At 40.1% G+C, this 26,198-nt stretch overlaps 1 protein-coding gene across 1 annotated transcript; it reads right to left on the bottom strand.

Annotated features, from left to right (window-relative positions):
- Positions 1–22,961: 22,961 nt before the first annotated feature.
- TCEAL5 (transcription elongation factor A like 5) lies at positions 22,962–25,854 on the bottom strand. The gene is made up of 3 exons (XM_033103721.1): positions 25,849–25,854; positions 24,475–24,537; positions 22,962–23,834 (listed from the first exon to the last, which is right to left on the bottom strand). The coding sequence occupies exon 3, from the start codon at positions 23,805–23,807 to the stop codon at positions 23,211–23,213; it is 597 nt and encodes a 198-aa protein (XP_032959612.1). The 5' UTR covers positions 23,808–23,834; positions 24,475–24,537; positions 25,849–25,854; the 3' UTR covers positions 22,962–23,210.
- Between the last annotated feature and the right edge of the window lie 344 nt (positions 25,855–26,198).

The raw sequence follows: 26,198 nt of genomic DNA, 5'->3' as shown, positions 1-26,198 counted from the left end.
GCAGTGAGGGCTGAAACCACCATTTTCAGCCTTCTTCCCTCAGTCTTTGCTCCGAGGTCTCTGCCGTGAGCATTGGGTTCAGCCGTGTTATATGCTGTCCCCTCAGCCCTGTGGAGCCCTAGCAGGCCAAGTTCTTCCCTCTCCCGCAGCTGTGGTAGTTCCGGGATGCAGCGAGCTCGGAGCACTGAGCTAGGTCTGTTTCCTGCACGCGAGCTGCTCCGTCTCCGCAATTCTCTCTTCCCTCCTGACCTGCTCTCGGAATTTGGCCACTGTTAGGTGAATTCAGTAGTGGGCCTCTTCGTCTTGCCTGTCTGCTGTGCAGCGAGCCCTTTGTGGAGTTATAGTTGTTCGATTTATTGTAAATTCCAGGGGAGATTTCCAGAGGCTCGCCTCACACCGCCATTTTGATGACGTCTTCTCAGTCTTTGTTTTAAAGTCTATTTTGTCTGGTACAAGTATTACTACCCCAGCTGTTTGTTTGTTTGTTTCCATTTTCATGAATTTTTTTTTCCCATCGCTTTACTCTCAGTCTGTGTGTCTCTTTAGATCTGAAGTGAGTCTCTTGTAAATGGTATATGTAAGGGTCTTGTTTTCTTATCGATTCTGCTTTCCTTTATTTTCATTGGAGCATTTAATCCATTTCCATTGAAAGTAATTGTTGATAGGCATGTAGTTATTGTCATTTTATTATTCTTATTTTAATTTTTTTATCATCAAGAAATTCCTCTAAGATTCCTTGTAATACTGGTATGGTGGTGATGAACTCCTTTAGCTCTTTTCTTGTCTGGGAAGCTCTTTATCTATCCTTTCTAAATGTTAGCTTTGCTATGTAGAGTAATCTTGGTTGTAGGTGCTTCTTTTAATTATTTTGAATATTTCTGCCAAACCCTTCTAGCCTGCAGTTTCTGTTGAGAAATCAGCTGATGTTCTTATGGTAGCTCACTTGTAGTTAACTACCTGCTTTACTCTTGCTGCTTTTCAGATTCTCTCTTTGTCTTTAACCTTTGTCATTTTAATTATGATGTGTCTTAGTGTTTCGCCTGTTTGGGTTCATCTTGTTTGGCACTCTCTGTGCTTCCTGGGCTTGTATATCTATTTCCTTCGCCAGGTTAGGTAAGTTTTCTCTCATTACTTCTTCAGAAAGTTTTCCAATTCCTTGCTCTCTCTCTCTTATCCTTCTGTTTCCCCTATAATGTGAAAGTTGGTACACTTGAGGTTGTTCCAGAGGCCCCTGAAATTCTCGATTTTTTGGATTTTTTTTTCTTTTCTGATTGGGTGTTTTCTGTTACCTTATCTTCTATATTGCTGATTTGATCCTCTGCTTCATCTAATCTACTATTGATTCCCTGTAATGTACTCTTCATTTTCATTATTGTATTCTTTATTTCTGACTGGTTCTTTTTTATATTTTCTATCTCCATTTTTATGTTTCCTCTTTGTTGACATTCTCCCTGAGATCACTGAGCAGCCTTATAATCAGTGTTTGGAACTCTGCATCTGGTAGATTGCCTGTCTCCACTTTTTTCAGTTCTTTTTCTGGAGCTTTGTTCTTTTCTTTTATTTGGGATATGTTTCTTTGTCTCCCCATTTGGCTGCCTCTCTGTATTTGTTTCTGTGTATTAAGTAGGGCTGCTATGTCTCCCAGTCTTAGTAGAGTCACCTTATGTAGTAGGTGTGCTGTGGGGCCCAGTGGCACAATCTTCCTGGTCACTTGAGCCATACACTCCAGGTGTGTCCCTTGTGTTGATTGTGTGTGCCCTCCTGTTATAGTTGAGCCTTGGTTGCTATTTGCACATGAATGCAAGAAATTGACTCTGGGCTCATTGGTTGTGAGGACTGGCTGTGACTACAGTGGAGGAGCTGTTGTGCAAAGACTGACCCTACAGAGTATGATACACCTCAGCAGGGTTCTAGTGCCTTCCCAGTATGCCCCTTGGACGTGTTGTCCTTGGAGGTGGCTGGGTGATGCTCTAATTCATTTCAAAGGTGGCTGCTGGGGGGCGCCACACTGGAGGGCACCCACTGCAGGTCAAGTTCAGCTGCAGCCCATGCCCCACCCAGGGCCACCCAGCAGGAGCCACAAAGAAATCCACAGATGGCCACTGCTCATGCCATGCTTAGAAGTGCCTTAAGAGGCCAAGCTGTGAACCAAGACCGGCTGCCACTAGTGCTAGTCTTAGGGCTGTTCAGCCAGAGGTACAGGACACACTTGAGCCAGATGCTGCTTGTCTGGGTTTCATGAACCTTTGAGAGACCCTAGGAATGTCTGTGGCATGAGCCAAGGCAGGTATTTTGTATGAAGAACCCACTGGAAGCAGCTTGCATATACCCAATAGTTGGGCGGGGTGGGGTCTCAAATCAGCAGGGCTTGGCAAACGAAAGGCATTAGCTAAGCTAGCTTGATGGAGACTCAGATATGGTGGCCGCCTGCATCTGCACGCAGGAAAGGGGGAGGGCTCAACAAAGAAACAATGGCCTCCACCAGCTCCTCCATCCAGGAGAAAGCTGCCCATCCAACCCTTACTTTGAAGCCAGACAACTTAGTTGCTCACCATATATCCCTGCCACCTCTCCATCTGCTGCTGCAGCACTGGAACTCAGAGCCAGTGATTCCATCAGTGAGTAAATACATGCCCGGTTCCCTTAAGAGGAGAGCCTGGGATTCCAGCCACGCTCTTTCACTCGGTCACAATATCTACTGGTGTTCACAGCCAGAAATTATGGAGACTTCTCTCCCTGGCACTGGATCCCTGGGCTGGAGACGAGCTGAGACCCCTCACTCCTCCAGGGTACCTCCACAGCCAACATAACCCTCCCAATTTTTAATGGACACTTGCGGGTGTGGGATGAACACATTCTACATCTCTGCCCCTCCTACCAGTCTCGAGGTAGCCTTTTTGTATGTCCTCAGTTGTAGGAATTTCGTTCAGCAAGATTTCAGGTGATTCTCAATGATTGTTGTTTTGTATTTTAGTTGCAATCTTGATGTGGTCATGAGAGAAGGTAAGTACAATGTTTACCTACTGCGCCATATTGACTGAAAATCAGATTTCATTATTTTTTATGGCTGAGTAATGTTTCATTGTATATACAAACCACTTCATCTTTATCCATCCATCCATTGATGGACACCCAGGTTGCCTGCATATCTTGGCTATTGTAAATAGTGCTGCGATAAACATATGGATGAACATGTCCTTTCGAAGTAGTGTTTTAGGTTTCTTCAGATAAATACCCAGAAGTGGGATTACTGGGTCCTTCTTTGTCTCTTATTGTAGCCTTTGTTTTAAAGTCTATTTTGTCTGGTACAAATATTATTATCTGAGGTTTTTTTGTTTGTTTATTTGTTTCCATTTTTATGAAATATATTTTTCCATTCATTTATTTTCAGTCTGTGTCTTTCAATCTGAAGTGAGTCTTTTGTAGGTGAGCATATGTAAGGGTCTTGTTTTCTTATCCATTTAGCTACCTTATCTTTTGATTGGAGCATTTGATCCATTTACATTGAAAGTAATTGTTGATAGATATGTAGTTATTGCCATTTTTTTATTTGTATTTTTTATCTTTTTTTTTCTTCATCTTCCTCTCAAAGAAGTCCCTTTAACATTTCTTGTAATACTGGTTTGAGGATGATGATCTCCTTTAGCTTTTTCTTGGCTGGGAAGCTATCTGTCTTTTGATTCTAAATGATAACTTTGCTAGGTAAAGTAATCTTGGTTGTAAGACCTTGCTTTTCATCACTTCAAATATTCTGTGCCAATCCTGGGCCTTCAGGATTTCTGTGGAGAAATCAGACAGTTGTATGGGAGCTTCCTTGTAGTTAAATAACTGCTTTTATCTTGCTGTTTTTGAGATACTCTCTCGTCTTTAACTTTGGCATTTTAATTATGATGTGTCTTGGTGTGGATCCCTTTGGGTTCATTGTGTTTGGGACTCTCTTTGCTTCCTGGGCTTGTGTATCTATTTCCTTTGCCAGGTTAGGAAAGTTTTCCATCATTATTTCTTCAAATAGGTCTTCAGTTCCTTGCTCTCTCTCTTCTCCTTCTAGTAACCCTATCATGTGAATGTTGGTATGCCTGATGTTATCCTATTAGCCCCTTAAACAATGGCCTCTCTCAGCGCTTCTGTCTGGAAGAAAGCTGCGACTCCAGCCCTCACCATGGAGCAAGACAATTCAGTTCCTTCCTGTATGTCCCTGACACCTTTCAAACTCCTGCCCCAGTGATGGAGCTCAGAGAGAGTGAGTCCATCAGAGAGTAAGTTCATGCATGTGCCCTTTAAGAGGATGCCTGGGACCTCAGCCACCCTCCATCTCACTCAGCCACAATCTCTGCTGGTTTTCACACCAGAAGTCGTGGGGAATTTCTTCTCAGCACTGGAGATCTGAGCTGGAGAGTGTGATGTAGGTCTGGGATCCTTCACTCCTCAGGGAGAACCTCTGCAGCTGACATATCCCTCCCAGTTTTGAATTGTCACATGCAGGTGTGGGACCAGTCTGTTATGCATCTTAAACCCTCCTCCCCTCCTACCTATCTTTTTTTTTTAATTTTTCTTGTTTTTTTTTTCTTTTTTTCTATTTATTTATTCTTTATATATTTATTAGTTTCAGGTGCACAAGACAAATACTTAGACATTTATCATTTATATCCCTCACACTGTATGAACCCCTCTCACCCCATCCACTATCCCTATGACATCGCACAGAGCCACAACATTTCCACTGTCTCTATGCCTAATGCTGTACTCCACTTCTTGTAAGTATATACATATAAAATTATAGTTGGCATTCATTATTGTTCAGCTTCAGCTTCAGGTGTACAGTGCAGTGATCAGGCATCTACATCATCCCTGAGGTGGTCTCCCAAATGGGACAAGTGTCCATCGGATTCCCTACAAAATCTTTACATTATTGATTACATTCCCCAAATTAATTTTCAAAACCCCGTGGCCATCTTGTGGTTACCGACTGTTTTCTAATCCCTTCACCTTCCCCTTTATCCCCACCCCCCCTCCCATCTAGCAACCCTCAGTTTTTCCTCTATGTCTCCAAATCTGTTTCTGATTAGTTCATTCACTTATTCTTTTCTTTAGATTCCATATATGTGAGATCATATGGTATTTGTCTTCTCTGTCTGACATTTTTCACTTAACATAATGTTCTCTAGGTCCATCCATGTTGTTGCAAATGGTAAGATTTCTTTCTTCTTTATGGCTGTGTAATACTCCATTGTATAAATGTACCACAGTTTCTTAATCCAGTCATCTACCGATGGGCATTTCCATTGTTTCCATGTTTTGACTATTGTGTATAGTGCTGCAATAAACATAGAAGTCCATAAAGATTTTTGAATTAGAGTTTTGGATTTCTCCGGATAGATACCTAGGAGTGGAATTGCTGGATCATAAGGTGGTTCCATTTTCAGAATTTTGAGATACCTCCATACTGTTTTCCATAGTGGCTGCACCAATCTGCAATCCCACCAACAGTGCACAAGCGTTCCCTTTTCTCCACATCCGTGCCAGCACTTGTTGTTTGTTGATTTATTGATGATAGCCATTTTGACTGGGGTGAAGTGGTGTCACATTGTGGTTTTTATTTGCATTTCTCTGATGGTTAGTGAGGTTGAGCATTTCTTCATATGTCTGTTTGCCATCTGTATGTCTTCTTTAGAAAAATGTCTCTTCATATCCTCTGCCCATTTTTTAATTGGGTTGTTTGTTTTTTTGGAGTTTGAGTTGACTGAGTTTTTTATACATTTGTGATATTAACCCCTTATCAGATATATCATTGGCAAATATCTTTTCCCATTCAGTAAGTCCCTTTTTGTTTTATTGATGGTTTCCTTTGCTGTGAAAAAACTTTTTAGTTTGATGTAATCCCACGTTTATTTTTTCTCTTACTTCTCTCACGCGAGGGGATATATCAGTAAAAATCTTACTCCGAGTATTGTCTGTGAAGTTTCTTCCTATATTTTCTTCTAGGAATTTTATGGTTTCAGATATTACATTTAAGTCTTTAAGCCATTTTGAATTTATTTTTGTATATGGTGTAAGGAGGTGGTTCAGCTTCATTTTTTTGCATGTGTCTGTCCAGGTTTCCCAGCACCACTTATTGAATAGACTGTCTTTACCCCACCGTACATTCTTGCTTCCATTGTCGTAGACTAAATGGCCATATAGGCATGGATTTATTTCTGGACTCTCTATTCTGTTCCATTGAACTATGTGTCTATTTTTATCCCAGTACCATGCTGTCTTTATTACTGTAGCCTTATAATATAATTTGAAGTCAGGTGTTGTTATACCTCCCACTTTGTTCTTATTTCTCAAGATTGCTGAGGCTATCCGGGGTCTTTTATGGTCCCATATAAATTTTGCGATTATATATTCTATTTCTGTGAAAAACGTCGTTGGTAGTTTGATAGGAATTGTGTTGAATATGTATATTGCCTTAGGCAGTATGGACATTTTAACTATATTAATTCTTCCTATCCATGAACATGGTATGTGTTTCCATCTATTTGTATCTTCTTACATTTCTTTCTTCAGTGTCTTATAATTTTCTAAGTACAGATCTTTTACTTCTTTGGTTAAATTTATTCCTAGGTATTTTATAGTCTTTGGAGCAATTGTAAATCGGATTGTTTTTTTAATTTCTCCTTCTGATGTTTTATTATCGGTATATACAAATGCAACTGATTTCTGAATATTAATTTTGTATCCTGCTACTTTACTAAATTCATCTATCAGCTCTAATAGTTTCTTGGTGGAGTCTTTAGGGTTCTTTCTTTACAGTATCATGTCATCTGCATATAATGACAATTTTACTTCCTCCTTACCGATTTGGATGCATTGTGTTTCTTTTACTTGTCTGATTGCTGTGGCTAGAACTTCCAGCACTATGTTGAATAGAAGTGGAGAACATGAGCAAACTTGCCTTGTTCCTGATCTTAAGGGGAATGGTTTTAGCTTTTCCCCATTGAGTATGATGTTAGCTGTGGGTTTATCATATATGGCCTTTATTATGTTGAGATATGATCCCTCTATTCGCACTTTCTTAAGGGTTTTTATCATAAAACACTGTTGGATATTATCAAATGCTTTTTCTGCATCTATTGATATGATCATGTGATTTTTATTTTTCATTTTGTTAATGTGGTGTATCACATTAATTGATTTGCAGATGTTGAACCACCCTTGCATACCAGGGATGAATCCCACTTGATCATGGTGTATGATCTTTTTAATGTATTGCTGAATTCTGTTCACTAATATTTTGTTGAGGATTTTTGCATCTATGTTCATTAGAGATATCGGCCTGTAGTTTTCTTTTTTAGTGGTGTCTTTGTCTGATTTTCAGATCAGGGTGATAGGGGCTTCATAAAAAGTGTCTGGGAGCCTTCCCTCCTTTTCTGGATTTTTTTTAAGAGCTTGAGGAGAATAGGTGATAATTCTTTTTTGAACGTTTTGTAAAATTCATCTGTAAAGTCATTTGGTCCAAGGCTTTTGTTTGTTGGGAGATTGTTCATTACTGATTCAATTTCCCTGGTGGTAATCAGTCTATTCAGGTTTTCTGTTTCTTCTTGAGTTAGCCCTGGAAGGTTGTACTCCTCTAGAAAATTGTCCATTTCTTACAGATTGTCAAATTTGTTGGCATATACTTGCTCATAGTAATTTCTTAAAGTTTTTTGTATTTCTGTAGTGTCTGTTGTCACTTCTCCTCTTTCACTTCTGATTTTTTAAATTTGGGTCTTCTCTCTCTTTTTTTTAATGAGTCTGGCTAAAGGTTTGTCAATTTTGTTTATCTTCTCTAAGAACCAACTCTTGGATTCATTGATCTTTTGTATTGTTTTTCTGGTTTCTATTTCATTTATTTCCGCTCTGATATTTAATATCTCCTTCCTTGTACTCCCTTTGGGCTTATTTTGCTGTTCTTTTTCCAGATCCCTTAAGTGTGAAGATAAATTGTTGATTAGTGATGTTTCTTGTTTCTTGTTTCTTTAGGTAGGCCTGCCATGCTATGAATTTCCCTCTTAGGACTGCTTTCGCAGCATCCCATAGATTTTGGGTCGTCGTGTTTTCATTTTCGTTTGTCTTGAGATATCTTTTGATTTCTTCCTTGATCTCCTGCTTGACCCATTCATTATTTAGTAACATGTTATTCAGCTTCCATGAATTGGTGTGTTTTCCAGTTTTTTTCCTGTAGTTCATTTCTAATTTCATAGCACTGTGGTCAGAGAAGACAATTGGTATGATTTCAATTTTCTTAAATTTATCAAGACTTGTTTTGTGGCCTAACATATGGTCTATCTTGGAAAATGTTCCATGTGCGCTTGAGAAGAGTGTGTATTCTGCAGCTTTGGGGTGAAATGCTCTGAAAAGATTAATTGAATCCAAGTGGTCCAATGTGTCATTTAAGGCTGTTGTTTCCATATTGATTTTCCATCTGGAAGACCTGTCCCTTGTTGTTAGAGGTGTGTTGAAGTCCCCTACTATGATAGTGTTACTGTTGATCTCTGTCTTTATGTCAGTGAATATCTGTTTTATATATTTAAGTGCTCCTATGTTGGGTGCATAGATGTTTAGTAGGGTTATGTCCTCTTGTCAGATCAATCCCTTCATTATTATACAGTGCCCATCTTTGTCTTTTAATATGTTCTTCATTTTAAAGTATATTTTGTCAGATATAAGTATTGCAACTCCAGCTTTTTCTCATTTCCATTTGCATGAAATATCTTACTCCAACCCTTCACTTTCAGCCTGTGTGTATCTTTTGATCTGAGGTGAGTCTCTTGTATACAGCATATACAAAGGTTTTGCTTTCTTATCCACTGGGCCACCCTGTGTCTCTTGATTGGAGCATTTAATCCATTTACATTTAAAGTGATTTTTGATAGGTACATAGTTATTGCCATTTTTAAATTTGTAGTTAGGTTGTTTTCATCTTTGTTCTATTTACAGAAGTCCTTTTAATGTTTCTTGCAATGCTGGCTTGGTGGTAATAAATTCCTTTAGCTTATTCTTTTCTGGGAATCTCTTTATCTCTCTATCAACTTTAAATGATAGCCTTGCTGGATAAAGCAATCTAGGTTGTAGGCCTTTGTTTTCCATCACTTTGAGTATCTCCTGCCACTCCCTCCACTCCCTCCTGGCCTTCAATATTTCTGTAGAAAAGTCATTTGATTGTCTAATGGGAATTCCCTTGTATGTAACCCTCTGTCTTTCTCTTGCTGCTTTTAGGATTCTCTCTTTATCTTTAACCTTTGCCATTTTAACTATAATGTGTCTTGGTGTGCACCTGTTTGGGTTTATCCTGGTTGGAACTCTCTGCAGTTCCTGGACTTGTGTGCTGGTTTCCTTCAACAGGTTACGGAAGTTTTTAGACATTATTACTTCAAATATGTTCTCAATCCCTTGCTCCCTCTCTTCACCTTCTGGTATTCCTATGATGCGTATGTTGTTGCACTTGATGTTATCCCAGAGGTCTCTTAAACCATCTTCATTGTTTTTTATTCTTTTTTCTTTCTGTTGTTCTGTTTGGATGATCTCTGCTAACTTGTCTTCTAAGTCGCTGATTCGATCCTCTGCTTCATCTAACCCGCTCTTAATTCCTTCAAGTGAGTTCTTTATTTCAGTAATTGTGTTCTTTAGTTCTAACTGGTTGTTCATTATGATTTCTATATCCTTCTTTATGTCTTCTCTAAGTTCCTTAAACATTCTTATCATCAGTGTTTTGAACTCTGTCTCTGATAGGTTGGTTACCTCTGTTTCATTTGGTTCCATTTCTGGAGGTTCCTTCTGTTCTTTTATTTGGGAAATGTTTCTTTGTTTCCCCATTCTGGCTGATTCTCTGTGTTTGCCTCGGTGTATTCAGTAGATCCCCTAGAGTTCTTAGTGCTTGCTGGGTTATCTTATGTAGTATGTGTCCTTTATATTTGACTTGCACTACTTCGTTCTTCTCCTCTGCGTGTGCTCCAAAGGTCACTCTTGTGTTGTGTATATTGTCCTGTTCAAGAAGGTCTTTAATTGCTTTTTGCTTGTGAGTAGGTGGGGTTAACTCCTAGGTTGACTAGTTGTGAGACTTGGCTCTGCCCACCGCCGGGTGCTCTGCTCCATGAGGATTGACCACTTAAATGTGGTTTGGCCTCTATGGGCTCTTGTACCTGTAGAGAATTCCCTCTGGGTTTGTCACTTGTAGGTCAAACCCGGTAGGAGTCTGGTTTTTTTCTGGAGTTGGCCTCTGGGTATGTTGAATGTTGTGCTTCTTAAGCTGGTCTCAAGTCAGTGGTCTCTTTGTTTTGCACAGAGATCTAGATGATATGACCCAGGCTCCTGCACAGGATAGGTGTGCTCACAGGACAGATGTGAGTGGAAGTGATATGCACCATTGGCCTGAATCATATAAATTCCCCAATGAATGACCATCTGTGCTCTTTTTCTCCTTCTGTCATCTTTACGCAATAAGCCCAACTAGTTCCGGTGAACCGGAGGGAGTTCTGGGTGCAAGATGGGCTGCGCTGGTGGTAGTCGCCATTGCTCACAGTCCCTCCTACCTATCTTAACGTGGCTTCTTCTGTATATCTATAGTTATAAGACTTCTATTGAGCTAGACTTCAGGTGATTCTCAATGACGGATGCTATATAGTTTAGTTGTAATTTTGATGTTGTTGTGAGAGGAGGCAAGTTCAGCATTTACCTACGCCACCATCTTGACTGGAAGTTCTCCATTATTTTTTTTATTTGAACATATTTATATTGGCTACTTTGAAGTCTTTCTTAAATTCAACATCTGGTCACTTTCATAGGCATTTTCTGTTGCCTGCTTTGCTCTCTGGGTATGGGTCTTACATTCCTGTTTCTCTGAATATCTTGCAATTTTTTCCAATAATAAATTTTAGTAACTCTGAGTACTGGTCTTCTCCCTCTGCAGCTTACTATTGTTATTACTTGCTTGTTTGTTAACTGACTGGCTGAATTATTTTAGTGATGTCTACTTCTTCCCTGCTATATGAAGCCTCAGAGGACACAGCACTGGGTATGCCCACAGTATCACTTTGATGACAGTGGTTTTGGCAGTCCTCTATTTACTGTCTCTTTCACAGTAGGCTGTTAAGCTCCACTAATAGGTAGTTGATTGCTTTTTTATTTTTGACAATGCACTGAAGCATAAGTTGCTCCACAGATCCATGGAGTAAATGTGGCTCCTTTTCAGAGATAGTTTTTGAGGGATTAAGGGTGAGTAAACAGGGCAATCAGGTATGATATGTTAAAGAAAGGGGCAGACTTTCTCGGATGTTCTGCTCAGGTCTTCATTTTAGACAAGGATTGTGATTCTGAGTTTTGGTGATGTCACCTTTATATGTGTTCATGCCTATCCTCCAGATATAATGCTAAGCCTAGCATGGATGCCTGCCCCATCACCTCATAGAGCTTTTGTTTTTCTGTTTCCTTTCCTTAGCTGCTATGTGTTTCTACAAGTGCCTTCAGGATATGAGCTTTGTTGTCCTTCCTGTAGATTAAGTCTTTCATTTACTAGGGGAAATATGTCTGGTTGGAATTTCAGCAGTGACTGCTGTCTCCCTCTCTTAGCTGGCACTATGAGGCAAACTTTCACAGATTTTCTTTGATTTCTATGAGAACACCTAGTGGAGTTTCTGGAGTAAAACCTGAAAGTGAGTGCAAGCCCCTTTATATCTGTGGCCCTCAGAAAATTCAAACTCTCATGCTAGCCCTCACTCAGTTTTTAGAAATTTATTCGCAATTTCTAGCTAAGTTTTCTTACTGGTCTACATGTTGTTTAGTGGTGTCTAACCCAGATAAGCAAATGCTTGGTCCCTATTTCTCCCTCCATGAGTCCCTCTCTAGATTTGGGGTAATTCTTTCCCCATGACCTCAATTCAGTAATGTTTTTTTAAAAAATTGGTGGTCATAAAAATGGCGGCGTTAGGTGAGCCTCTGTAAAGCTCCCCAAATTTACAACAAATCTAGCAACAATAACTCCACAAAGAACTCCCTGCACAGCACACAGGCAAGACGAAGAGGGCCACAACTGAATTCACATAAAGGTGGGCAAATCGAGCGAGCGGGGGAGGAGGGAAGGGAGAAGTGCGGAAACAGAGTGCGCGGGCCCAGGACGCACACCTAGCTCAGTGCTCCGAGCTCACTGCATCCCGGAACTACTGCAGCTGTGGGAGAGGGAAGAACTCAGACTGCTAGGGCTCTGCTTATGGCCCACAGGGCTGAGGGGGCATGATATAACACGGCTGAAACCAAGGCTCATGGCAGAGACCTCTGAGAAAAGACTGAGGGAAGAAGGATGAAAATGGTGGTTTAAGCCCTCACTGCCAAGCAGAGAATGGAAGCCTTAGGCACTGAGACTAGCCGCCCCCTCCCTACCCTCCCAGACCTCGCACTACCCCGACCTGCCCCGTGCTACAAGCAGAACAGTAGCAGTGTCAGATCAAAAGAACAGAATATTTGCTGTTCTGAGAACTGTGGACTGCAGTAACAGATTCTCAGCCGAACTAGTTCTGGCAAAGGGGAGGGAGCTGTGGAAGCAGGACCGGTTGTGGTGGTGGTCACCGCCATTGCTCTGGGCCACCTCTCACAACTCACCCCGACCCTGGCCCCACCTATATGGGCAGATCCCTGCAGGAGTAAACAGAACTGCTGAAACATACTGGCTCTGAATCTGCTGCAGGAAGAGCTTTGGAACTTCAAAAGCTTTCCACATACCCACACGGACACTGTGCCCTGTGACCCAAGTGAACTATTAACAGAGGAGAAGCCTGTCTCCCAGGGAATCCCCCCATTGTGTGAGAAGCTGGAATAGTGCAGAGAAAACATAGCACTACCGTGTGAGAGAGGAAAAAAAAAGGCTGCAGTCGAAGACAAAATAAAACATTCTACCAAAAAGTACTGGAAAACAAAAGAAAGACCTCTTCCTATCAACCTGTTGCAGAGGCCACTCCTGTAGATGCCTAGGAAGATAAATAATAAACAGGTAATTGCCATGAATAACCAAGGCAACAAGACAGCTCAGAAAGAAAGTCAAAAGTCTCCCGAAAAGGAACTTAAAGATATGGAAATATGTGACTTAACTGACAGAGAATTCAAGATTGCAGTTCTGAAAAAACTCAACGAGATGCAAGAAAACACAGAAAAGCAGTTTAATGAACTCAGAAACACAATCAAAGAACAAAATGAGCATTTTACAAAAAAGATTGAAATTTTAAAAAAGAACCAAATAAAATTTCTGGAGATTAAGAACTCAATAGAAGAAATTAAGAATGAAATAACCAGCTTAGGTAGTAGAGTTGACCAGAAGGAGGAAAGAATCAGTGACATCGTAGATAGAAAGCTGGAAATTACACAGATGGAAGAAGAAAGAGACTTGAGACTTACAAGAAATGAAAGAACTCTACAAGAAATTTTTGACTCCATCTGAAAGAGCAATACAGAATAATGGGCATACCCAAAGGAGAAGAAAGAGAGAAGGAAACAAAGAATATATTCAAACAAATTCTTGATAAGAACTTCCCAAACTTGTGGACAGAACTGGATCCTCGAATCCAAGAAGCAAATAGAACACCTAATTACCTCAATCCCAACAGGCCTTCTCCAAGGCACATTGTACTGAAGCTGTCTAAAATCAACGACAAAGAAAGAGTCCTCAAGGCAGCCAGGGAAAAGAAGACGGTAACCTACAAAGGAAAGCACATTAGATTATCATCAGATTTTTCAGCAGAAACTGTACAAGCCAGGGGGCAGTGGAACCAAATATTCAAGTTATTGAAAGACAGAAATTATGAGCCAAGAATAATATATCCAGCAAAGATGTCCTTTAGATATGAAGGAGGAATAAAGACCTTTCCAGACATACAGAAGCTGAGGGAATTTTCTAATACATGACCTGCACTACAAGAAATACTAAAGGAAGCTATTCAACCACCATCAACAGGGACAATGTGTGGCTACTAAAACATTAAAAGGGGGAGAGTAAAGGCCTGAAGTGGAATACGGGAATGGAGAAAGTAAGCGTGCTGAAGAAAATGGAATACTCTAGATATCAAACTTTCTTTTACATAAACTTAAGGGTAACCACACACAAAAAATCCAGAACTGAAATATATACTGTAATAAAAGAAGAAATAGAGGGAAATATCATAGAATACAACCACACAGAAATAATAGACAACAAAAAGGCAAAGAAATAATGGAGACACAGCCTTACCAGAAAACTAAAGATAGAATGACAGGAAATCCTCACATATCGATAATCACCCTAAATGTAAATGGACTGAACTCACCAATAAAAAGGCACAGAGTAGCAGATTGGATCAAAAAACTAAACCCAACCATATGCTGTCTCCAAGAGACACATCTCAGCTACAAGGACAAACATAGACTCAAAGTGAAAGGGTGGAAATTGACACTCCAAGCAAATGGTACCCAGAGAAAATCAGGTGTAGCCATAATGATATCAGATGAACCAGACTTCAGGGTGAAAAAGATAACAAGAGACAAAGATGGACATTTCATAATGGTAAAGGGGACTATACAACAAGAAGACATAACAGTCATCAATATTTATGCCCCCAATCAGGGAGCACCGAAATACACCAAACAACTACTAACAGAACTAAAGGGAGAAATTGACCAAAACACAATTATACTAGGGGACCTAAATACATCACTGACAGCTATGGATAGATCATCCAAACAGAAAATAAATAATGAAATAGCAGCCCTAAATGAGACACTAGGTGAAATGAACATAATTAACATATATAGAGCACTTCATCCTAAAACATCAGACTACACATTCTTTTCTAGTGTACATGGAACATTCTCAAGGATAGCCCATATATTGCGACATAAAATCAGCCTCAGCAAATTGAATAAGATTGAAATCATACCAAGCATATTATCTGATCACAAGGCTTTGAAATTGGATATCAACTGCAAAAAGAAAGCAGGAAAAAACACAAATACATGGAGATTAAGCAACATACTTTTAAAGAACGACCAGGTCAAAGAAGAAATTAGAGGAGAGAGCAAAGATACATGGAAACAAATGACAATGAAAATACATCCTACCAAAATTTTTGGGATGCAGCGAAAGCAGTTTTAAGAGGGAAATTTATATCATTAGAGGCCTATCTCAAGAAACAAGAAAAATCCCAAATAAATAACCACATGTTACACCTTAAAGAACTAAAAAAAGAAGAACAAGTGAAACCCAAATTCAGCAGAAGAAAGGAAATAACAAAAATCAGAGCAGAACTAAATAAAATAGAGAACAAAAAGACAATAGAAAACATTAACATGACAAAGAGCTGGTTCTTGGAAAAGATTAATAAAATTGACAAACCCTTGGCTAGACTCACTAAGTTAAAAAGAGAGAAGACACTAATTAACAAAATCAGAAATGAAAAAGGGGAAGTTATCACGGACACCACAGAAATACAAAGATCATCCTAGAATACTATGAAGGTCTATATGCCACCAAATTCAATAACCTAGAAGACATGGACAAGTTCTTAGTAACATATAGCCTTCCAAGGCTGAACCACGAAGAACTGGAAAATCTAAACAGACCGATCACCAGTAACGAAATTGAAACAGTCATTCAAAACCTTCCCAAAAGCAAAAGCCCGGGACCAGATGGCTTCACTAGTGAATTCTACCAAACCTTCAAAGAGGAACTAATACCAATCCTCCTCAAACTCTTCCAAAAAATTGAAGAAGTGCCAGTACTCCCTAACTCATTTTATGAGGCCAACATTACCCTGATACCAAAACCTGGTAAGGACAACACAAAAAAAGAATACTACACACCAATATCTCTCATGAATACAGATGCAAAAATTCTAAACAGAATTCTAGCAAATCGAATACAACAATGCATTAAAAAGATAATTCATCCCGACCAAGTAGCGTTCATCCCCGGGCACAAGGATGGTTCAGCATCCGTAAATCCATCAATGAGATATATCACATAAACAAAATAAAGATAAAATTCAGATGATTATATCAATTGATGCAGAAAAGGTATTTGACAAGATACAACATCCATTTATGATTAAAACACTTAATAAAATAGTTATAGAAGGAAAATATCTTAACATAATAAAGGCCATATATGACAAGACCTCAGCTAATCTCATAATTAATGGTGAAAAACTGAAGCCCTTTGTTCTACGTTCAGGAACAGGACAGGACTGTCCCCTATCACCTCTGCTTTTCAACATAGTGTTGGAAGTCCTTGCCAGAGCAATCAGGCAAGAGAAAGAAATAAAAGGCATCCAAATTGGGAACGAAGAAGTTAAATTATCACTCTTTGCAGAGGACATGATGCTATATATAGAAAACCCTAAAGACTCCACCAAAAAGCTATTAGAAACAATCAACGAATACAGTAAAGTTGCTGGCTGCAAAATCAACGTACAAAAGTCAATTGCATTCCTATATATTAACAATGAAATCTCAGAAAAAGAAATACAAGAAACAATTCCTTTTGCAATTGCAGCAAAAAGAATGAAATACCTAGGAATAAACTTAACCAAGGATGTGAAGGACCTATATGCTGAAAACTATAAGACATTTTTGAAAGAAATTGAAGAAGACACAAAGAAATGGAAAGACATTCCGTGCTCTTGGATTGGAAGAATCAACATAGTTAAAATGGCCATATTACCCAAAGCAATATACAGATTTAATGCAATCCCCATCAAAATCTCAATGGCATTTTTTAAAGAAATAGAACAAAAAATCATCAGATTTGTTTGGAACCACAAAGACCCCGAATAGCCAAAGCAATTTTAAGAAAAAAGAACAACACTGGAGGTATCACACTCCCTGACTTTAGCTTGTACTACAGGGCAACAGTAATCAAAACAGCATGGTATTGGCAGAAAAACAGACACATAGACCAATGCAATAGAATTGAGAACACAGAAATAAAACCACATAAATATGGACAGGTAATTTTTGACAAAGAAGCTAAAAACATACAATGGAGGAAAGACAGCTTCTTCAATAAATGGTGCTGGGAGAATTGGAAAGCCACGTGCAAAAGAATGAAACTGGACTGCTATCTGTCACCATGTACCAAAATTAATTCAAAATGGATCAAAGACTTAAGCATAAGATCTGACACAATATACTGCATAGAACAAAACATAGGTACTAAACTTATGGACCTTGGGTTCAAAGAGCATTTTATGAATTTGACTCCAAAGGCAATGGAAGTAAAAGCTAAACTAAACGAATGGGACTATATGAAACTTAAAATCTTCTGCACAGCAAAAGAAACCATCGACAAAATAAGGAGGCAACCAACTGAATGGGAGAAGATTTTTGCAAACAGTGCCTCAGATAAGGGGCTAATATCCAAAATATACAAGGAACTCATGAAACTCAACACCAAAAATCAAACGACCCAATTTAAAAATGGGCAGAGGACCTGAAGAGACATTTCTCCAAAGAGGACATACAAATGGCAAATAGACATATGAAAAAATGCTCAACATCACTAATCATCAGAGAAATGCAAATAAAACCACAATGAGATATCACCTCACCCCAGTCAGAATGGCTACCATCAACAAGACAAATAGTAACAAGTGTTGGAGAGGCTGTGGAGAAAAACGAACCCTCATACACTGTTGGTGGGAATGAAGACTAGTGCAGCCGTTATGGAAGGCAGTGTGGAGGTTCCTCAAAAAATTACAAATAGAATTACCATGTGACCCAGCAATCCCTCTCCTGGGTATCTACCCAAAAAATCTGAAAACATTTATCCATAAAGACATGTGTGCTCCAATGTTCATTGCAGCTTTGTTTACTGTGGCCAAGACATGGAAACAACCAAAATGTCCTTCAATATATGAATGGATAAAGAAGTTGTGGTATATATACACAATGGAATACTATTCGGCGGTAAGAAAAGATGAAATAGGACCGTTTGTGACAACATGGATGGATCTTGAGAGTATAATGCTAAGTGAAATAAGTCAGATAGAAAAAGCAGAGAACCATATGATTTCACTGATATATGGTATATAAACCAAAAACAACAAAGGAACAAGACAAACAAATGAGAAACATAAACTCATAGACACAGACAATAGTTTAGTGGTTACCAGAGGGTAAGGGGGCTGGGGGGGTGGGAAATGAGGGTAAGGGGGATCAAATATATGTTGATGGAAGGAGAACTGACTCTGGGTGGTGAACACACAATGGGATTTATAGATGATGTAATACAGAATTGTACACCTGAAATCTATGTAATTTTACTAACAATTGTCACCCCAATAAATTTAAGAAAAAAACAAAAAAACACACGTCTAATAAAATAAATAAATAAGTAATACATAGAAAAAATATTTATTGTTTCACAGTTTATCCAACAGTTTTCCCTGTTATAAGTGTGAATTGCATTCTTTTCAGCTCTCTGTTTAGACCTTAAAAAAAAAGTTGTCTTGTTTGTTTTACAGCTTAAATATAACGTTTGATTTGAAGTTCCCTTTTGTTTCCACAATCTTTTTCGCTCTAGTGACTTGCAGTGGGCAGGGAGTTGGGTTCTATTCTCAGGAACATTTCCCTTCTTATCCCCAAAGCATTTCTTGTATTTGAGAGGATAGTGAGGCAGAAGCAAAGTAAATATCTTATTATATGGCTGCCCTTAGTAATATTGGCCACTGTCTGTTGGCTCACTATGAACAGGTAATAGGTTTAATAATTTCCAATGACCAAAACTCTCTTCACTGTCAGTCATAAAGCTTTGTATTTTTTCCTGTCCTTTTTCTCTTTGAGGTATGAAGGACAATTTTGTAGGAATAGAAATAAAACTCCATAGCATAAAAATTTAAAGTATTGTTCCCTTTCAGAGCCAGCTACAACCTGGGTTTGACCAGGTAATTTGGGTTTAAAGTAGAAGGGTGGAATCCTTCTCTCAGAGTCCAGTGAAATAACCCCAGGAACAGTAAGGGTGGAGATATAGTTAGGACAATGACCCCAACCAACCTTGCTTATACTCCCAGAAGGACTTTGATTGTGCCTAAGTCTTTTTTTGTGTGATTTTTGTGATGACTTCAGTTCTGTATCTGCCTGGTGCAGTGCTTCTGATGTCTGTGTCAGCCCAGACCCAAAAGTACAGGAGACCCCAGGCAAAGAGAACTTGCCAAGGCGTATGGTCTTCAACTCAGGAGAAAGCAAGTGTTATCACCCGTCTGAATACCCTTGTGCACTGTAGGCACAGCTCACGATTTGGGGGCCAAAGCAGTTAAGCTGTGAATTGGCATGAAATGTCTTTTTAAGGCATTAATGGTGGAGGAAGAAATGCCATTGTGAGCCTTACTCTTTAGGTCTGTAATCTGAAAAACCATTACCACTAACATCCTAAAGGATTGATTGGGTAAAGGTGAAAATAAAATTCAAATCATTGGGTTTAGGAAAACAAACTGGTTAAGCATTATCACCTTCAGCCAAATAAATCTAGGTTCCAATCTAGACTCCTCCCTTTACTGGTATGTGATCTTGCATAAATTAGTTACACTCTTTGAGCCTCACTTCAGTCACATGGTGCTGGAGAGTGAAATAACACTTCTTTCAGAATTGCTTGTCATAATTAAAAGAACTAGAAATATGAATAAAATGGACTGTGAATATCAGTGATTTATATCACTTCTAGACCACAGTGTAGAAAAATTAGTGTGAGGTCTCCATGTATTATTTTCCTTTGTTGCAGTAGTATCATGATTAGTCTGAATCTCTGGGGAACTAGAAGGAACAGAACCTCTCCATATTTAACCCTCATGAAGTTTGAGAAATAAACCTTTGTTGTATTAAGCCACTGATGTTTTGAGGTTGGTAGCTATCATAATATAAGCTTAGCCTAACCAGACAAATGCACCCAAAGGTCCTCAGAGTTAAGCAGCTGAATCACTGGAATGCTTATTGAAACACATGTTATATGTGGTAAATCGTTGAGGGCAGGTAATAGATATGGGGATTATGATGGTAAGAGAGAACTGAATTATCATATCAAAAAGTCAATAGATAGTGAGTGAAGTTAACAAGTCAAGAAGTAGCAGTTGCAAGTCATACATCTGGTAAGGGATTTGTGTCCAGAATAAGCAAAGAACTCTTACAACTCAACAATAACAAAAAATAAACCCAACCCAATTTAAAAATGGACAAAGGATTTGAACAGACATTTCTCCAATAAAGATACACAAATAGCCAAGATACACATAAAGAGATGCTCAACATCATTAGCCATTAGGAAAATGCAAATCAAAACCATAATGGGATTCCACTTCATACTCACTAAGATGGCTATAATAAAAACTACAAGCAATGGCAAGTGTTCGTGAGAATGTGGAGAAGTTAGAACCTTTGTACACTGCTGATAGGATTAGCAAATGTCACCCTTGCTTTGGAAAACAATGTTATAGTTTCTCAAAAAGTTCAACATAGAGTTACCATATGACCAAGCAATTCCACTCCTAGGTATATACCCAAGAAAATTAAAAACATGTTTATACACAAAAAGTTGTATGACATACTGTTGTATGACATATATGTTGTTAAGAGAATAAAGCCTAAGAGTTCTCATCACAAGGAGAAAATTTTTTTAATTTTTTTTCTTATACTGTGTATGAGATGATAGGTCTGAATTAAAACATTGCAGTAGTCATTTCATAATATATGTAAGTAAAATCACTATGCTGCACACCTTAAACTTATACAGTGATACATGTCAATTGTATCTCAATAAATGAGGTATAAACAAAATTTTATTTAAAAAAGGAAGATTTGAAAAAAATTATCTTTGCTTCTTCCAACAAAAATGATTAACTATAATGTCAAATACTACACAATTGTGTTTTCTTTAAACCAGACACAAAACAAATAAGCTTAGAGTACCTCCTCATAAAAGAAATCAAAGCATTCAAACGAAATTAAAGCAAATTTGGACACAATCATTAGCATACTCTGAGGTTGTCTACATAATAAATTATGGCAGAACCATCATTTCTGTATATTTTGACTTCTCAAGAGTTTATTTTAAAAGGCAAAAAAAGTTGTACATGAATGTTCAGTACTGGTACATGCCAGAACATGGATGAAACTTGAAAACATTATGCTACATGAAAGAAGCCAGACAGAAAAGGCCATATACAGTGTGATTCCTTTTATGTGAAATGTCTAGAGTAAGCAAATCCATAGAGACAGAAAGTAGATCAGTGTTTGCCAGATGCTGGGCGGAAGAGGGTATGCAAACACTATTGTGTGCTAATGGTTATGGGGTTTCTTTTTAGGTTGATGAAAATGTCCTGGAACTAGATAATGGTGATAGTTTCAGAACTCTGTTAAAATACTAAAAGCCACTGAATTCCACTTTGAAGCTGAACAATTTTGAGGGTAAATTTTGTGGTATGTGAATTACATTTCAATAAATCTGTTTTTTTAAAAAGAAAGAAATAGCAACCTAAGCATATTCAGAAGTATGGAAGTAAATACTAAAAGTCACCAAAAACATATATGGTAGTTGTCTGTGGAAAGTGGGAACGTGGAATGGCAAGACAGACTGCAGTTTTTGATAATAAATTATTTTGCACTATTTGATTTTCAAATTGTGTACATATGTCCATTTGATAAAAACTAAAAGGAACTAAAACAAAGGACAAAAACACAGACATTGTAAGGACAGGTCAAAAGAGATTCTGATACATTGGATCTGAGGTGGGAGCCAGGGTTCTTCATTTTCAAGATAGGTAGGTGATTTGGGTCCAGGTAATCTGCTGGTAGCTAGGAAGCTTCGAGAAACACTACTATACCCAATGTTAAAATCATTTAGCAATGAATTTTGGTATAATCTCCTGCTGTGTTCCTTTTGGAATGGCAAGTTTCAGTTGCTAAAGAATGAAATGACATGATCAAGGCAATGTATTCAATCAGGCCAAGAACTGGGCCAACAATTGAGGCCTTCTGACTTAATAATTAATGTATTGATTTTTTTAAGCTTCTATTTTATGTTGTGGGTACCAAAATGAGTAAGATGAATTCTTTGCTTTGAAAAGGGCAAGACTAGTGGGGTAATTCTAATGCCTGAAAAATATATTAATATAGATTTTACAAAGCATTTTTCCACATTTCATGTCAGGATTAATAAAACTATAACGTGAGAAGAGGTTACTTCTCCACAGTTCAGTAGGGAACATAACGGGGATTCAACTTATCAGGGAATCCAGGGAAATCAAAGGGGCTTTGTTACCTTGAGGATTCCAGCCCATCAGGAGCAGTGGGCCCTTAGGAGGGTGCAGGGCCCATGAGACATGGCATTACACAAGAGAGAATGACACCCACCTCTCAGCTGTCTGGACTTATTCCTGGGCACAAGTGAGAACTCCCTCACCCTCCTCCAAACATCTGACAGGGTCCCGGTCCTGCTGATACAGAGGAGAGGTAGGAGCCAGCCCAACACAGCTCACACACTCAGTATCTCATCAGATATTGCCAGCCCTGGAAAGCAAGTTTTATCCCCATTTCACAGATGACAAGACTGTCCCTTACAGCAATGGATCCATAATAAATGCCTGGTTGATTCCTCCAGCTTCAAGTCCCACAGGTAATGTGAGTTTTACACATAATTTCACATCCTGACAACAGGAATTTGAAGTGTCTCCACTGTCTTCATAAACACACTGAACAGTTATTTTGATTGCTTGGTATGTATTTTCCTACGTTTAAAAATCTTTTATTTATTTAATGACAAAAGTAATATGTTTTTGGGATATGGGAAATGTACAGATGAGAGAAAGTATAATCTCCTGTCACCACAAGGAGAAAATCATTATTTCTCTTTTGATCTACTCAGTTTCATAGTTTTCCCTGTGCATGGATGTATTATGTAACTTTTTTTTTCAAAAATGGTCTAATGCTGTATATGCGGTTCTGAAAACTGCTTTTTTTATTATTATTTTACAATGTACCATGAACATCTCTTCCATGCACATGGGTGGAAATCCCCTACTGAAACAGAGTGCTGTAGTTGGATCAAAAGGCTGCTGGCAACAAGAGTGACACCTAAAGCAAACTATCAGCTTAAGGTTAAAGCACATGGCCTGGCAAATGCCTGCCAGGGAAAGCAGGGTAGGCAATATTCTCATCAGATAAATCAGAATTGAAGGCCGAGGGCATTAAACATATGGAACATCTTCTAAGTCCTTCTGGCCCCTACCTCCACCCTTCACTCCCCTGACACCCCGTTGGCCCTTTGGGGTGAATGGATCCTGCACATCTCTTTGCATCCAATGAAAACCACCCATATTTTGTTTTTTCCTTAGCTCTTCCTGAGCCCGTGACACATCTCCACATTCCCTCATCTCACTGCCCACATGCCTTTCCTGTAAGTCCTCCTGATAGTCCTTGGGGGAATCGTCTGTCCCCCTGTCTGTTTTTCGTTTTGCTTTCCGAGGCACATAATCTTCAGCCCGGCGCTTCTCGGCAGCCCGCGGCTCGCTCCCTGGCTTTGCCTGGGGTTCTGACTTGCCCTCACCACGTGCTTTTCCCTCATCTTCAGACTTGCCCTGCTTTTCTTGCTTCCCCGCATCATCTGGCTGTCCCTCATCATCTGGCTGTCCCTGGTCCTGGAGCTGTCCCTCATGTTCTGGCTTCCCCTCCACTTCAGGCTTTTCTTCCTCATCTGACTTTCCTTCATCTTCTGTATCTACTTCATCTTCTGGCTTGCCCTTGCTTTCCTGCTTTCCTTCGTTTTCATTGTAGAGTTTTTCCATGTTGAGATGTCCCCTCCTTTGCTTGTCCTAGGAGACAAAAAGGAGACAAAGAAGACAGGACTTAGGTGATTACATATAGGTCCTGATACCTGATAGTATCTGCCTTTATGATTTAGGGTTTCCCTCACTCTGTCCCAACTTCCAGGTACACTCCCATTTATACATTTTTTTTCCCTTTCCTTCCCACTTCATAAATGTTTGCATGAGTCAACCTTGCAAAAATTTCTATCTTCCTTTACATTTCAGTGGGGTGTGCTGAGAAGTGTGTAAGAGCAGATTTGTCCCTTAACTTTGCTCTGGCCTTGGCTATGTCCATACAATTCTAACTGGGTAGTCCCAACTTACACTGACCTGCAAGAATCCTGGCTGGTTTCAGACACAACAGAACAATGACCAGCTCTCAGATTTCAGGGCTACTCTAACTAATATCCTCAAGGGGCTTCACAGATACCACACCCCCATCTCTCACTTCCTTTTCTCCCTCCTTTATCCTCACCAGCCATAAAGCACCATGTTCCCTTAAGGACCTGACAGAGGCCATGTATTCTGAAACTGCAATAGGAAGGCTTGGAGGAGGGGTGGCAGATAGTGTCCTCCCCAACTTCTGCTCAGGTTTAAGTCACTGCTATTCCCAGGCGTCCTGGGGCAGTTGTCCTTTCCTACTGACCTGCACTGAGCCTGCAGGTCTTTCCTCTTCTTGCCTGGTGCTTGCAACCACAGACCTGAAGACCTGTAAATAGACAGAAGACAGATGGTGAATGAGGGATGAGGGACTGAGAAATGAATGACTGGCAACAAGGACACTGAGTCTGTATTCTAGTTGTCAGAACTTTCCAAACTCCTGCCCCCCCTTGCACTTTTCCTTGCATCTCTGATCCCCTCTGCAGTCCCTCCTTAACAGCTTCCATTTTTCTATCACTGGGCAATGGCAGAGAAAGATTATTTCTAAAGTGTTTCTGTTTCTGAATCCTCCTCCCAAATTTCTATCTCACTTTTTCTTGTACTAAAATGAGTGAAGTTCAGAAAAGTGTTGCTCAGGTCTTGTTGCTGTGCTCAGGTCTCTGCCTTCCAAACTCCCTACCCCAGGGAGCCCAGGCAGCAAAAAGCCCATCATTTCTCTAAAAAAGGTGATGGTAGAGTCATGGGGCAGGGCAGAAATGTCCCAGACATTCATGCCACCCTCTTCCTGTCCACATACATATTTTTCTGCAATGGAAGAGAAAAATCATTTCCAAACTCAGCAAAATTTTTGGTCCATGTTGCCTCCTCTCAACCCTCCAAAGTTCAGCTACCACTCCTCCGCAGTAGGGAGCTGGTCTCCAGACTGAACCTCAGTCCCGCTCCTCTGCAGCACCTCCCCATCGCTAAACCCCCCCTCCCCCCCTCCCCGCCCCGCAGCCCACCATTTCCGGCTCTAAAATGGAGGGAAGGTGGAGAAGAGGTACAGAGGGCACAGGCCTGGCTCTTTTAAGGGATCCGCCACCCCATCCCAGGATCTCAGGCTGTGCCCTCCTCCAGCCTCTCTGCAGGGATCAGGCCATTTCCTTGCCATCCTCCTCCCCCGCACTCTCTCTCCATCAGACGTAGCCCGATAGCCTGCCTCCTTGGAGATCTTAACTGGTACCCATTCTCAACCCTTGGCCCCTCTCCATCTCCTCCCACCAAGCTCTCCATTTCTTGCACCAAATGATAGCCATCGCGGGAGGGGCAGAGAGAATTCAGTCCTGGACCCGCTCAGGTCTTTGCCCTCTGCCACCCCCACCCACCTCAGGGGTCCCTAGGCAGCGGTGGATTTGTAGCCTTCCCAGGAAGATGCCTCCTTTTCCTCACATTTCTTTCTGCTATAAGCCTGAACTTATCCAGAGAAATAAGAGGTGGTACCCAGACCTCTCCCCCAACACTCAGTTTTCTGCACCAAAATGAGTGGGGGTGGGAGGGGGTGGCATCTGGAAAGCAGACCGGATCCTCTGTAGCCTCTGTCCGTTACCACCCCATCCCAGGGTTGCCCCCCACCTCCCTGCCGACTCCACCTTGTACCGACCTGCAGGGCTATAGGACAATTGTCCCCTCTGTCCCTCAGCCTGAAATCTATCTTCTTCCACGGAAATAGGGAGCTGGTACTTGGAGGAGAGGGATTTCTGCACACGTCGGCTCCTGATCACGTGGGGGAAACGTCAGCAGTGGGCTCGGGTCCCTAGTTCCCCTCCCACCGGGAGAAAGTGCGTCAGGAGCCAGCTCACTTCTTCCTTTCAGTAGTCCCCTTCTGCCTCGCGTCCCTTCCCTCTCCTCCCCTCACCGCTCGAGGCCCTGTCACTCATTTTGGTCTTTGCTAATCCCAGAGGTCAACAGTGGCCCCTTCTCCCTGTCGTATGCGTTCTGTTTTATCAGGGA

Source organism: Rhinolophus ferrumequinum, chromosome X, assembly GCF_004115265.2.
Source record: "Rhinolophus ferrumequinum isolate MPI-CBG mRhiFer1 chromosome X, mRhiFer1_v1.p, whole genome shotgun sequence".
NCBI classification, from domain to species: Eukaryota; Metazoa; Chordata; class Mammalia; order Chiroptera; family Rhinolophidae; genus Rhinolophus; species Rhinolophus ferrumequinum.
This window is presented reverse-complemented; position numbering and strand designations above follow the sequence as displayed.